Source organism: Bombina bombina, chromosome 6, assembly GCF_027579735.1.
Source record: "Bombina bombina isolate aBomBom1 chromosome 6, aBomBom1.pri, whole genome shotgun sequence".
Lineage (NCBI taxonomy): Eukaryota > Metazoa > Chordata > Amphibia > Anura > Bombinatoridae > Bombina > Bombina bombina.
In genome coordinates, this window is record NC_069504.1 from 462,249,681 (window position 1) to 462,263,521 (window position 13,841).

At 42.9% G+C, this 13,841-nt stretch overlaps 1 protein-coding gene across 1 annotated transcript in view; it reads left to right on the forward strand.

The window, feature by feature from the left end:
- LOC128663085 (A disintegrin and metalloproteinase with thrombospondin motifs 2-like) overlaps nucleotides 1–13,841 on the forward strand; it is a 914,348-nt gene that overhangs the window by 782,375 nt on the left and 118,132 nt on the right. Inside the window, exon 12 of the mRNA XM_053717234.1 lies at nucleotides 8,867–9,042. Coding sequence (XP_053573209.1) covers nucleotides 8,867–9,042 — 176 coding nt within the window. The remainder of the gene's footprint in view (nucleotides 1–8,866; nucleotides 9,043–13,841) is intronic.

A 13,841-nucleotide genomic window follows, 5' to 3' on the forward strand; every position in this document is an offset into this window, starting at 1 on the left:
CTCACAGTCTGCAGACACATTCCAGCCAATCAGCAGCAGACACTCCCTCCCAGACCCTCCCAGCTCCTGGACAGCAGCCATTTTAGATTCATTCGGAAGCTGCTTTCTTAGTGAGAGGAGGGACAGTGTAGCTGCTGCTGATTTAATAGGGAAATTGATAGCTAGGCTAGTGTATTCAGTGTCCACTACAGTCCTGAAGGACTCATCTGATCTCTGCTGTAAGGACAGCACCCCAAAAAGCCCTTTTTAGGGCTGCTTTTTTTTTTTTCCTGTGTAATCTAATTGCAGTTGCCTGCCTGCCAGCGTGTGTGCCAGGCTCACAGCGTATACTGTGCCCACTTGCCCGTTGCCACCACTCATATCTGGTGTAACATTAGCGTAAATTTAAAAAAACAAACTTTTTTGACTGTGAAACATCAGTCTGCTTGTGTAATCTAATTGCAGTTGCCTGCCTGCCAGCGTGTGTGCCAGGCCCACTTGCCCACAGAGCCACCACTCATATCTGTTGTAACAGTAGTGTAAATTTAAAAAAAAAAAAACTTTTTGGACTGTTAAACATCAGTCTGCTAGTGTAATCTAATTGCAGTTGCCTGCCTGACAGCGTGTGTGCCAGGCCCACTTGCCCACAGTGCCACCACTCATATCTGTTGTAACAGTAGTGTAAATTTAAAAAAAAAAAACTTTTTTGACTGTGAAACATCAGTCTGCTAGTGTAATCTAATTGCAGTTGCCTGCCTGCCAGCGTGTGTGCCAGGCCCACTTGCCCACAGTGCCACCACTCATATCTGTTGTAACAGTAGTTTAAATTTAAAAAAAAAAAACTTTTTTGACTGTGAAACATCAGTCTGCTAGTGTAATCTAATTGCAGTTGCCTGCCTGCCAGCGTGTGTGCCAGGCCCACTTGCCCACAGTGCCACCACTCATATCTGTTGTAACAGTAGTGTAAATTTAAAATAAAAAAACTTTTTGGACTGTTAAAAATCAGTCTGCTAGTGTAATCTAATTGCAGTTGCCTGCCTGCCAGCGTGTGTGCCAGGCTCACTTGCCCACAGTGCCACCACTCATATCTATTGTAACAGTAGTGTAAATTTAAAAAAAAAAAAAACTTTTTTGACTGTGAAACATCAGTCTGCTAGTGTAATCTAATTGCAGTTGCCTGCCTGCCAGCGTGTGTGCCAGGCCCACTTGCCCACAGTGCCACCACTCATATCTGTTGTAACAGTAGTGTAAATTTAAAAAAAAAAACTTTTTTGACTGTTAAACATCAGTCTGCTAGTGTAATCTAATTGCAGTTGCCTGCCTGCCAGCTTGTGTGCCAGGCTCACTTGCCCACAGTGCCACCACTCATATCTGTTGTAACAGTAGTGTAAATTTAAAAAAAAAAACTTTTTTGACTGTTAAACATCAGTCTGCTAGTGTAATCTAATTGCAGTTGCCTGCCTGCCAGCGTGTGTGCCAGGCCCACTTGCTCACAGTGCCACCACTCATATCTGTTGTAACAGTAGTGTAAATTTTAAAAAAAAACTTTTTTGACTGTGAAACATCAGTTTGCTAGTGTAATCTAATTGCAGTTGCCTGCCTGCCAGCGTGTGTGCCAGGCCCACTTGCTCACAGTGCCACCACTCATATCTGTTGTAACAGTAGTGTAAATTTAAAAAAAAAAACTTTTTTGACTGTTAAACATCAGTCTGCTAGTGTAATCTAATTGCAGTTGCCTGCCTGCCAGCTTGTGTGCCAGGCCCACTTGCCCACAGTGCCACCACTCATATCTGTTGTAACAGTAGTGTAAATTAAAAAAAACAAAAACTTTTTTGACTGTGAAACATCAGTCTGCTAGTGTAATCTAATTGCAGTTGCCTGCCTGCCAGCGTGTGTGCCAGGCTCACAGCGTATACTGTGCCCACTTGCCCAGTGCCACCACTCATATCTTGTTTAATAGTAGTGTAAGTGTAAATTTAAAAAAAAATAAACTTTTTGGACTGTGAAACATCAGTCTGCTTTTTTGTGTCAGGCTCACAGCGTATACTGTGCCCACTTGCCCAGTGGCACCACTCATATCTTGTTTAATAGTATTGTAAGTGTACATTGTAAAACAAATGACAGGCAGAGGCAGGCCACCCCGCAGGTGCCGTCGTGGTCGTGGTGCTGTGATTCCCTTAGGCCCTAGAATAATGGCCAGTGTTCAGAGGCCACGTACCATGAACTCGAAAAGTTCTGAGGAGGACATAGTTGACTTTTTAACACAGGACACCCAATCGTCTATAGCTTCCGCTCCGAACCTTGACGCACCATCCTCCTCCAGCTTATCTACGGGCACCTCTCAAGTTACCACTCACCCGCCTGCCACCACCACCAACACTAGCACCACAGCCGCTTCACTTGATCTGTCAGAGGAGTTATTTACACATCATTTGGAAGAAATGAGTGATGCGCAACCATCATTGACAGAGGATGTAGATAACAGTGATATTTCTCAGTCAGGCAGCATTACAGACATGGACGTACGGTGTGATGATGATGATGTTGTACCCGCTGCTGCTTCCTTTGTTGATTTGTCAGATACAAGTGAAGCGGTTGATGATGACGATGCGTCCGTGGATGTCACGTGAGTGCCTGCTAGAAGAGAAGAAGAACAGGGGGAAAGTTCAGATGGGGAGACAGAGAGGAGGAGGAGACGAGTTGGAAGCAGGGGGAGGTCGTCGCAAGGAGCTAGTGGCACAGTCAGACAGCATGCATCGGCACCCGGGGTCAGCCAGACAGCACGCCAATCAACGCATGCTGTTGCCACCACCAGAATGCCGTCATCGCAGAGCTCAGCAGTGTGGCATTTTTTTTGTGTGTCTGCCTCTGACAACAGTGATGACATTTGCAACCTGTGCCAAAAGAAACTGAGTCGTGGGAAGTGCAACACCCACCTAGGTACAACATGCTTTGCGAAGGCACATGATCTCACATCACAAACGCCGATGGGATGAACACATGAGTAGAAGCAGCACACAAACTCAAAGCCGCCATCCTCTTCCTGGTCCAGCATCTTCAGCCACGTCAACCACTGCTGTCCTCCTTGCCCCCTCTCAACCATCCGCCACTCCGTCTCTCTTCCGGAGCATTTCCTGCTCATCTGCCCACAGTCAGGTGTCTGTCAAGGACATGTTTGAGCGTAAGAAGCCAATGTCACAAAGTCACCCCCTTGCCCGGCGTCTAACAGCTGGCTTGTCTGAACTCTTAGCCCGCCAGCTTTTACCATACAAGCTGGTGGAGTCTGAGGCGTTCAAAAAATTTGTAGCTATTGGGACACCGCAGTGGAAGGTACCCGGACAAAATTTATTTTCACAAAAGGCAATCCCCAACCTGTACTCAATTGTGCGAAAGGAAGTAATGGCATGTCTGGCACACAGTGTTGGGGCAAGGGTCCATGTGACCACTGATAGCTGGTCTGCAAAGCATGGTCATGGCAGGTATATCACCTACACTGCGCATTGGGTAAACCAGCTGATGACCGACAACCATGGAATGCGTGGCTCTGCAGAGTTGGTGACACCGCCACAACTTGCAGGCAGGCCTGCTGCCACCTCCTCTACTCCTCCTACTCCATCCTCTTCCATAACCTCCTCGGCTGAGTCCTCTTCTTCTGCTGCTGCATCTTGCTCCACATCAACGGCACCCCCCCCAGCTCCCCAGGTACTATTCCACATCCCAGATACGGCAGTGTCACGCCGTCTTGGGGTTGACTTGCCTGAAAGCAGAGAGTCACACCGGACCAGCACTCCTGTCCACCCTGAACGCACAGGTGGATCAGTGGCTGACTCTGCACCAACTGGAGATCGGCAAAGTAGTTTCTGACAACGGAAGTAATTTGGTGGCGGCATTGAAATTGGGCAAGTTGACACATGTGCCGTGCATGGCACATGTGTGTAATCTGATCGTACAACGCTTTGTGCATAAGTACCCAGGCTTACAGGACATCCTGAAGCAGGCCAGGAAGGTGTGTGGCCATTTCAGGCATTCCTACACGGCCATGGCACACTTTTCTGATATCCAGCGGCGAAAAAACATGCCAGTGAGGCGCTTGATTTGCGACAGCCCGACACGTTGGAATTCAACACTCCTAATGTTCGACCGCCTGCTCCAACAAGAAAAAGCCGTTAACGAGTATTTGTATGACCGGGGTGCTAGGACAGCCTCTGGGGAGCTGGGAATTTTTTTGCCACGTTACTGGGCGCTCATGCGCAATGCCTGTAGGCTCATGCGTCCTTTTGAGGAGGGGACAAACCTAGTCAGTCGCACCAAAGGCACCATCAGCGACATCATACCATTTGTTTTCTTCCTGGAGTGTGCCCTGCGAGGAGTGCTGGATCAGGCCGTAGATGAGCGTGAAGAGGAAGAGGAAGAGTTGTGGTCACCATCACCACCAGAAACAGCCTTATCAGCATTGCTTGCTTGACCTGCGGCAACGCTGGAAGAGGATTGTGAGGAAGAGGAGTCAGAGGAGGAATATGGCTTTGAGGAGGAGGAAGACCAACCACAACAGGCATCCCAGGGTGCTCGTTGTCACCTATCTGGTACCCGTGGTGTTGTACGTGGCTGGGGGGAAGAAGATACCTTCAGTGAGATCACTGAGGATGAGGAACGGGACATGAGTAGCTCGGCATCCAACCTTGTGCAAATGGGGTCTTTCATGCTGTCGTGCCTGTTGAGGGACCCTCGTATAAAAAAGCTGAAGGCAAACGACCTGTACTGGGTGTCCACGCTACTAGACCCCCGGTATAAGCATAAAGTGCCTGAAATGTTACAGATTTACCGCAAGTCGGAAAGGATGCAGCAGTTCCAAAATAAATTAAAAAGTATGCTTTACACAGCGTATAAGGGTGATGTCACAGCACAACGGGAATCTAACAGGGGAAGAGGTGAAAGTAATCCTCCGATTCCCATGACCACGCCGGCAAGGACAGGACGTTTTACAGACGTGTTGTTGATGGAGGACATGCGTAGCTTTTTAACTCCTATGCATCGCCACAGCCCTTCGGGGCCCACCCTCAGAGAACGACTCGACCGACAGGTAGCAGACTACCTCGCCTTAACTGCAGATCTCGACACTCTGAGGAGCGATGAACCCCTTGACTACTGGGTGTGCAGGCTTGACCTGTGGCCTGAGCTATCCCAATTTGCGATACAACTTCTGGCCTGCCCCGCTTCAAGTGTCCTGTCAGAAAGGACCTTCAGTGCAGCAGGAGGTATTGTCACTGAGAAGAGAAGTTGCCTAGGTCAAAAAAGTCTAGATTACCTCACCTTTATTAAGATGAATGAGGGATGGATCCCAAAGGGACTGACATTGGGCGATACATTCGAGTAAAAAAGGCCTGATGACATGAGCTGCCTTGGGCTAAAAATGGTCCACACGCTGCTGTATTTTATCTTCGAATGCCGGATGACTTGCGTGACTTATCCGCCACCAACTACGGTTCAAGCCGCAATGTTTTAGGGCACTTTCTGCCTGGGAAACAAACATCAATTTTTCTGTAGCAGCGGCTGCAACAATACCTAATTTTTCAGGCATGTGTACAATACATGCCAAATTTTTCTGGCCTCTGGTGCTGCACTGTGGCTTTAAAAACCACACCACTCATATGCGCAGTGCCCCAAATTTGAAGTAGGAGGACTGACCAAGCATCTTTTTCCATCTCCCGGTTCCTAAAATCCATGCCATATACACGTCCCCTGATAGGGGGCGTAACAGGTATTAAACTGATCAGAATAGTACTACTGAACACACCACTCATATCTGGTGGCACAGTAGATTGCACGCGCAGTGCCCCAAATTTGAAGTAGGAGGACCGACCAAGCATCTTTTTCCATCTCCCGGTTCCTAAAATCCATGCCATATGCACGTCCCCTGGCGCCGCAACTGCCTCTGGGAACCTTACCATGGGTCTCAGACCGCACGTCTTGTAATTCTCTGTCTGGGAAATTATCTATCTATCAAATCTATCAATTTATCTATCAAATCTATCTATCTATCTATCTATCTATCTATCTATTGTATCTATCAAATGTATATTGCATCTATTGATCTATCTATCTAATCTATGTATCTATCTATCAAATCTATCTATCTCGTGGCCGGACTGTTTTGTGACAGCCACTTGTGTTTCGGACAAATGTCCGTCGGACAAATGTCCGTCGGCTAAAAGTCCGGCCACGATTGCACGCGCAGTGCCCCAAATTTGAAGTAGGAGGACCGACCAAGCATCTTTTTCCATCTCCCGGTTCCTAAAATCCATGCCATATACACGTCCCCCGATAGGGGGAGTAACAGGTATTAAACTGATCAGAATAGTACTACTTAACACACCACTCATAACTGGTGGCACAGTAGATTGCACGCGCAGTGCCCCAAATTTGGAGTAGGAGGACCGGCGACCAAGCATCTTTTTCCATCTCCCGGTTCCTAAAATCCATGCCATATACACGTCCCCTGGCGCCGCAACTACCTCTGGGAACCTTACCATGGGTCCCAGACCGCACGTCTTGTAATTCTCTGTCTGGGAAATTATCTATCTATCTATCAAATCTATCTATTGATCTAGCAAATCTATCTATCTATCGTATCTATCAAATGTATATTGCATCTATTGATCTATCTATCTAATCTATGTATCTATGTATCTATCAAATCTATCTATCTCGTGGTTGTGCAAATGGACTGTTTGCGGTTGTTTGCGGTGCGTTAAACGGGGAGTTTGGTCTGTCACTGTGAAGCGGGCGTAACCCTTACACTACCTGATCGATACAACATCATACCTGATGTTTTAAAGCACGTTATTCCAAACAATTTAGGAATGTTAGGTGATTTATGCCCTTTATGGATTTAAACCAGACTCTGCATCAACTATGTAATTTTCCGTGGGAGTTTTGCCATGGATCCCCCTCCGGCATGCCACAGTCCAGGTGTTAGTCCCCTTGAAACAACTTTTCCATCACTATTGTGGCCAGAAAGAGTCCCTGTGGGTTTTAAAATTCGCCTGCCTATTGAAGTCAATGGCGGTTTGCCTGGTTCGCCGTTTGCGAACAGTTGCGGACGTTCGCGTTCGCCATTCGCGAACGGAAAATTTTCAGTTCGCGACATCACTTATTGGCATCCATTATTTGAAAAACTGAAGAACCAAGTACTACAAGTGTATTCTATTATAATTGCTTAAATTATTTTAACACATTTATATCACAATTGTCTATATTTTATTTGATTTGTGATTTTATTATTTTGTTACTATATTTATTATTGCTAGTGTTTTTTATTTTTTGCAATAGTAGTGTTTGTTTTTTGGAACTTAGGGGTTTGGTTAGGGGTCTTGGGGGGTTAGCTGTTATGAGGTTATTTTGTGATAGGGGTTGTGGCGGTTAGGGGGTTAATAGTGTAGTGGGGTTAGGTTGTGCTGGGGATGAGGGCATGTAATGGGTTAATAACTTAAAGCAGCAATATATGTATATATAATGTTTCATGTGTATGCATTTTCTAATAAAATGCATATTATTGTAATTGGGTTTTTTTTAAACAGCTGTTTTTTTGTGTATGCTTTTTATTTAAACAATAACATTTCTTTTTAGTTATGTAAATTTGTTATCTGCATCTTTGAATTTTTACATAACTGCATTTGTTTAAAGTGATTGTAAACTTTAACAAATTAAAGCCCAATATCAAATAATAATGTTAAAAACAGGGGCACTTTAATTAATTAGATGCTTATTTTTAAAAATACTTACCTTTGCTTTATGGTAATCATAATGTCGATCCTCCGCCCGCATCTGCTGCTTTCAATAGCAATTTGATGATGAATCTGGCTTCCTCTAATTGTTGTGTGCCCCCTTTGACATCCATCTTGTGGGGCAATGCAACGATTGGAGGGAGCCGGATTTGTCATCGATTCTGCTAAAGAAAGCAGCAGATGCGGGCGGAGGATCGGCGTTATGTAAGGTAAGTATTTTAAAAAATAAGCATCTTTGTAAACTTTAATGAATTAAAGTGCCCCTGTTTTTAAGATTATTATCTGATACTGGGCTTTAATTCGTTAAAGTTTACAATCACTTTAACTTTGCAATGCTAAACATTATGCAGTTATGTAAAAATTCAAAGTTGCAGCTACTAACTTTTATAAAAAAAATTCTAACTTAAAATAAATATTATTGTTTTTAAAAAAAACAAGTAAATTAACCACAGTTTTTTAAAATCAAAACAATAATTACAATAATATGCATTGTATTATAAGATCCATATGAATGATACATTTTTTATAGATGTATCAACATAGCTCCTATGTAGAGACAGGCGTTCCGTGGGAGTTTGCTGGACATTCCAGTGGAGTAATTAGCATTTTTATGGGGAAACATTGGCAGTAGTGCAATATATTCCAAGGAATGCCCTGCAGGTTAGGTACAGGTTTTCAGCCATATTTTTCTTGCCACCTTTTCAGTGGTGAGATTTTCCAGTATGAAACAGGTAGTGTAGATTTAGTAAAGAAAGGTTAGGTATGCATTATTTGAAGTGTTCTTCAAATACAGCCCCCCCTTCTTGCTAATAGTGCAGTCGAGTGGCAATGTCAGCGGACGTTTGCAGAAGCAAGATTACTATTATTTCCTTTGAGAGACAAATCACCACTCATCTGCACTTCACGGTTCAGCCCCTTTTCTGGAATATAGTGACTGACAGACTGTGAGCTTAGTGAACCCAAACAGGCAGTTTTTCATCAGTCTGTTAATGTTTTGAATATCAGTGCCTGAGAGTGCACAAACCTTGCGGGCATAGATGTATCTAGTTTATGACATTTATATGCTCTTGCAGCTAACTTGTACTTTCCTGTCTTATATTCAGCCCATCTAATGGAGGTCGGTCATGTGTAGGGCCAAGCTATGAACTACAACTTTGCAATACCGAGGAGTGTGACAAAGACTACAGTGACTTCCGAGAGGAGCAGTGTAAGCAATGGGAACCATTCTTTGAATATCAGGATACCAAACATCATTGGCTGCCATACGAACATCCAGATGGTAAGTAGTATTTAACTGCCATCATTATATAAGAAAAAATCACATTATTTTTAAATATAAACAGTGTCCTTATTCCTCTGTCTTGGCCATATTGCAAACAGCTTCACAGTGTGAATATATATATATATATATATATATATATATGCATGTAGTGAAGATCCAGCACTCACGTAACAGCCAAATGTTACACATAAGAAAAACTGGGAAGGCACTCGCCGTACTAAATAAATATTTTAATGTTGCGGTAAATGCTTTCAGGGTCTCCCCCGTCCTCAGACCAGACTGGTCTGAAGACAGGGGAGACCCCGAAAGTGTTTCTTTTATATATATATATATATCATAACAAGTATTAGGAGAGAGGACTTAAAACACATACAAAATGGATGGGAATCTAAATACTTTTTCCATGAGACAATGGTGCAGACCATCAATATAGAGATATATATCAAAAGAAAAAGAGAGAACTAACAGGGTTCCGAAAAATCCTGTATAAAAGTGAGGGGATACAGCACTCTTTTAAACAAATGTATTAAATAGATGCATTGTGTGTGAGACATATATACACAGCCGCCTAAAAAACCTGTGTACACAATGCTGGCCAGCAAACATCAACCAATTTGATCAAATAACATAGCCACAGCACATAGGTACTGAGGCAGTAAACACTATACAGAAGTAAACAAGTGTATGCAAGTGTGTCAATCAGAATTATTCAATTTGAAACATATGCATTGCATGTATCGCCAAAACCAGTTCATGTCAAAAGTTACTGTAACAATTATCAATCAATTGTAAGTCTTGGTGGTGAAAGGATATAGAGAGAGCGTAACTGATAATGACTCAGCGTAGTTAGTTATGTTGGAGGATCTTCTAGACAGACCGCTGCAGGTTATGCAGACTTCAGAGCAAATAGAGACCACGATACATTTTTACCGTCTCGTGCATCCCAGCACTTCTGCTCCCGATTGCCTTGGTCAGCCTGTATCTGTGTCTTTGTCTTGTCCGTGTCACAGGAAAGAAATCTGTGTCTGTGTGCATTCAAACTAACGCCATTTATCCGCACCGGGCTGCACGTTTCCAGAGGACAGCGATTCCGTATATATGGAGAGGACCCCAGCTTAGGTGCCATCTGCAGCTGCCTGTATTCTGTTCTCTTTAGCCACCTCCAAACTTTACCAGGTATATGTGATCGCTCCTTGTCACTTTCTCATACTGGGATTGATGTAAAAGGGCTAGTTGAACTGTAATGCAGCTACAGTTATCCGTGATGGCATATGTCATAAGATGTATAACATGAAATCGTCTCTCTCTTTTATCAACATATTCCAAGTAAATATGGCTGGTGTTTGGTTGCTCAAACAGCAAAATGCACAGCAAAGGTTAGGAGCTTGACAACGTACGTTTCTCCCCCATGTGCTCCTACAAACAGGGGCTTCATCAGGGCTTCATCAATCACAGTATGAGAAAGTGACACAGGAGTGATCACGTATACCTGGTGAAGTTTGGAGATGGCTAAAGAGAACAAGATACAGGCAATAAGAAAGCACAGTAAGTGCTCCGTATCCTTGTCTTCCGCCCGATGTTAAATCAATCTGCTGCACACGCTGACCCGTGATCACAGACTCAGTGGTCCTTTCTGGAACAGCAGGCAATCCTCACACTGCGCTGGTCTCACAGCCTCAGGGGTCCCACGGGAAACAAAAGCACTGCATAAAAGTTCCTCTTCAATTGCAGGAGTCCTCACTGGCTCCCATTTATAATATAGTATAGAACAGAATGCCAATGTAAAGAGCACTTAATCCTCTCTGGGTGTAAGCATAAGAAAGCCAAGTGACTGTCATAAAAATAGACTTTTTATTTGAAGCTTGAGGTTAAAACGTGATATAAGAAAAAAAGGTCAAACGCGTTGGTTACACTTTCCCAATAAAGAGAATAGGATACAGGCAGCTGCAGACGGCACCTAAGCTGGGGTCCTCTCCATACATACGGAATCGCTGTCCTCTGGAAATGTGCAGTCCAGGTGCGGGTAAGTGGCGTTAGTTTGAACGCACACAGACATGGATTCCTTTCCTGTGAAATGAGTATATGTAATCAAAGACTTATATTTTATACATATTTTACATATTTAATATAATGCTTTGTCTAAAAAAATGAATAAATCATTTTATTTAATAGATTTAAATGAGTTTTAAGCAGGTGAACTGGAACCTGTGAATCTCTTGCAGTCAGGCCTGAGTTTTTACCTGGTGGCTGGGGCTAGTTGCCAAAGCCCTGCCTATTCACCAGCATTATTATTAGAGTATAATGCAGGGCCAGCCCTTCCCTGACTCTCACCGCCTTACTGTGTCAGGGAACCAGGTCAGGAAGTCTGTGTGTGTTATTTCTCTCTAAAAGTGCAGCTTAGGCATAATTACCAGTGCCCAGATGCCTGCTATTTTGAGTGACTGACTACACAGGATAATAAGTAATACACAGTTATTCTTTATTTAAATATGAAGTTCAATAACTTATTTTTTATTACTTTTTTTTTACTATTTAATGAAAACAAATGTACAGAGTACATTGACTGAAGGGTGTTGCAAACTTTAAATGTTTTTGTAAATCAAATTAGTACATTATACTTGCCAGGCACATGCAGCTGTCAGCTATAGAGATGGGTGGAGGACTCCCATTGCATGATGTCACTGTTGCCATGGCACCCTTACAGCTCTGTAAATACAGGTGGTGTACAACAGCAGCAGATTTTGTTGGGGGGTGCTGACAGGAAGAGAAGTTTATGGGTGGGCCCAGTGTTTTTATTACTTATATTAGTGGAGCAACTAACCCAGTAAAAACAATTTCCTCACCAGTTTTCATTCAACGTTTGCCCCACTATTGCCCAGTGAAATGTTTTCTACACATACGAGAAAGGACTTCATTATAAGCCAATAACTTATCCCCGCTTCACCCTCAGATTGGGAATCCAGCATGTGCCAGGGCAATCTAAGGTCATGATATAGCTGCTGGGGGTGATAAGGCTGCCACCTGCTTTCTCCATGCAGCTTCCTAAAATCTCCATAATCTTTTTACCTCCTCATCAAGGTTCCCTTCTTGCCTTTGTACAATCTTGCTGCTTCTAACAGCAATAGGGGCCTTCCTTTTACTTTAATTAAAGGGACATTTTACCATACTGTACTGATAGATATGTGTAGCTAATGCTTCTTGTTTGATAAGTACTAATAGGAATTACCTTTAAGTCAGTTATAGCAGGGAATGCGCTACCAATATTAGTATGTTACTTTAAATTGACATTGAAACCGCTTATATGATTAAATACATACATAATACAGTTCTACAGTATTATGCTATATTCTACATTTGTCCTCTCATATATTAAACATGTCCAGGGTGAGTGGGTGAATGGATATTTCCACCCCTGTGTGTGTGTAATTTGTATGCAATTTAAATCTCATTATCCATTAGACTCTTAAATTTGGTAACGAGTATGGTCTTGTAGGATGACCATACGCAACTACAAGAACTTAAAGATGAAAGGTTATAGAGAAAATATGCGTATAGGGAGTAAAGATGTTACACAAGCTGTACTTTCCAGATGTGTAATTTGCATAATACCTCCACACCTAAGGATCCATGGAGTGTAATTGTGCTCATTATTTAGTGCATTCTATTAGTTATGTCAATGCAATTTTATAATCTGAAGCAGATCGTTGTAAATTAGAGACTTGTCCATTGTTTTTTTTTTTTTTCACTTTAAGCCAGTATAAACTTTTTGGTATGTTTTAAAGAAGTACTGGAAAAGAGATTTGGCTGCATTGCTTTTTCTGGATACCATATCTGAACTTTTCATTTACCTAAAAAATGTAATAATCAGTGAAAATACCAGACTGTATTGCAGCTGATTAAGGGAATGGCATTTTAAAGGAGCTACACCAGGTTGGAGAAGTATGACAGCTAGGATTGTTTGTAATCTGGGTAGAAGAGGCTGTGGGTTAAATAAAGACTTCCTTTTCTCATTTGCAAGTTTTGCATTTTATCAGTGGTTTTAATGGCATGCATATTTAGGTCAAACAGCCAATGCCAAACAAGGTTTTCCTTCTTAATATGAGGAGAGCCCACGGCTTCATTCCTTACTTGTTGGAAATACAGAACCTGGCTATCAGGAGGAGCGAAAGACACCCCAGCCAAAGGCTTAAATACCTCTCCCACTTCAGTCATATCTCAGTCATTCTTTGCCTTTCATCAGAGGAGGTTGGTAGAGAAGTGTCAGAAGATACGTAGTAGTTCCTTATGGAGGGTATCTACCCTTCGGAATGGGACTGGAGTTTTAAGTAGTCTTGTCACCCTGTCAGTGAGAGTATTGACGAATGTTAGAGTCTGGAGATGCAGGGAGAGTTTTTCTGTGAATCCATCCAGATTCGTATTAACAGCTCCTAAGCAAATCAGTGTTGACGAGTTTCACTGCCTGCTTCTGTCACTCAAGTCCATGTCAGGAGCGATGATACAAGACTGTGAAACTTGAGAGACTGTGTTTTTGTTCCATGGCATAGATTCCGGTAAGATTGTTTCATTTTTTATACACATATGATAACGCAAGAAGACAGGGTCACAGTGTGGCTCCTTTTATCTGTATGGAATCAAGGGTTAATATCTCCAGAAGGGGATTATTGAACAGGGGGGATTAATCACATAAATTGCTTTATTATAATTATGCTGCAACATGTGTGAGATGAGGCTCAGGCAGTTGTGGAACGTACAGGTTTACTTTCATTTTTGGGTAAGCCGTGCAGCCTGTTAGGCTT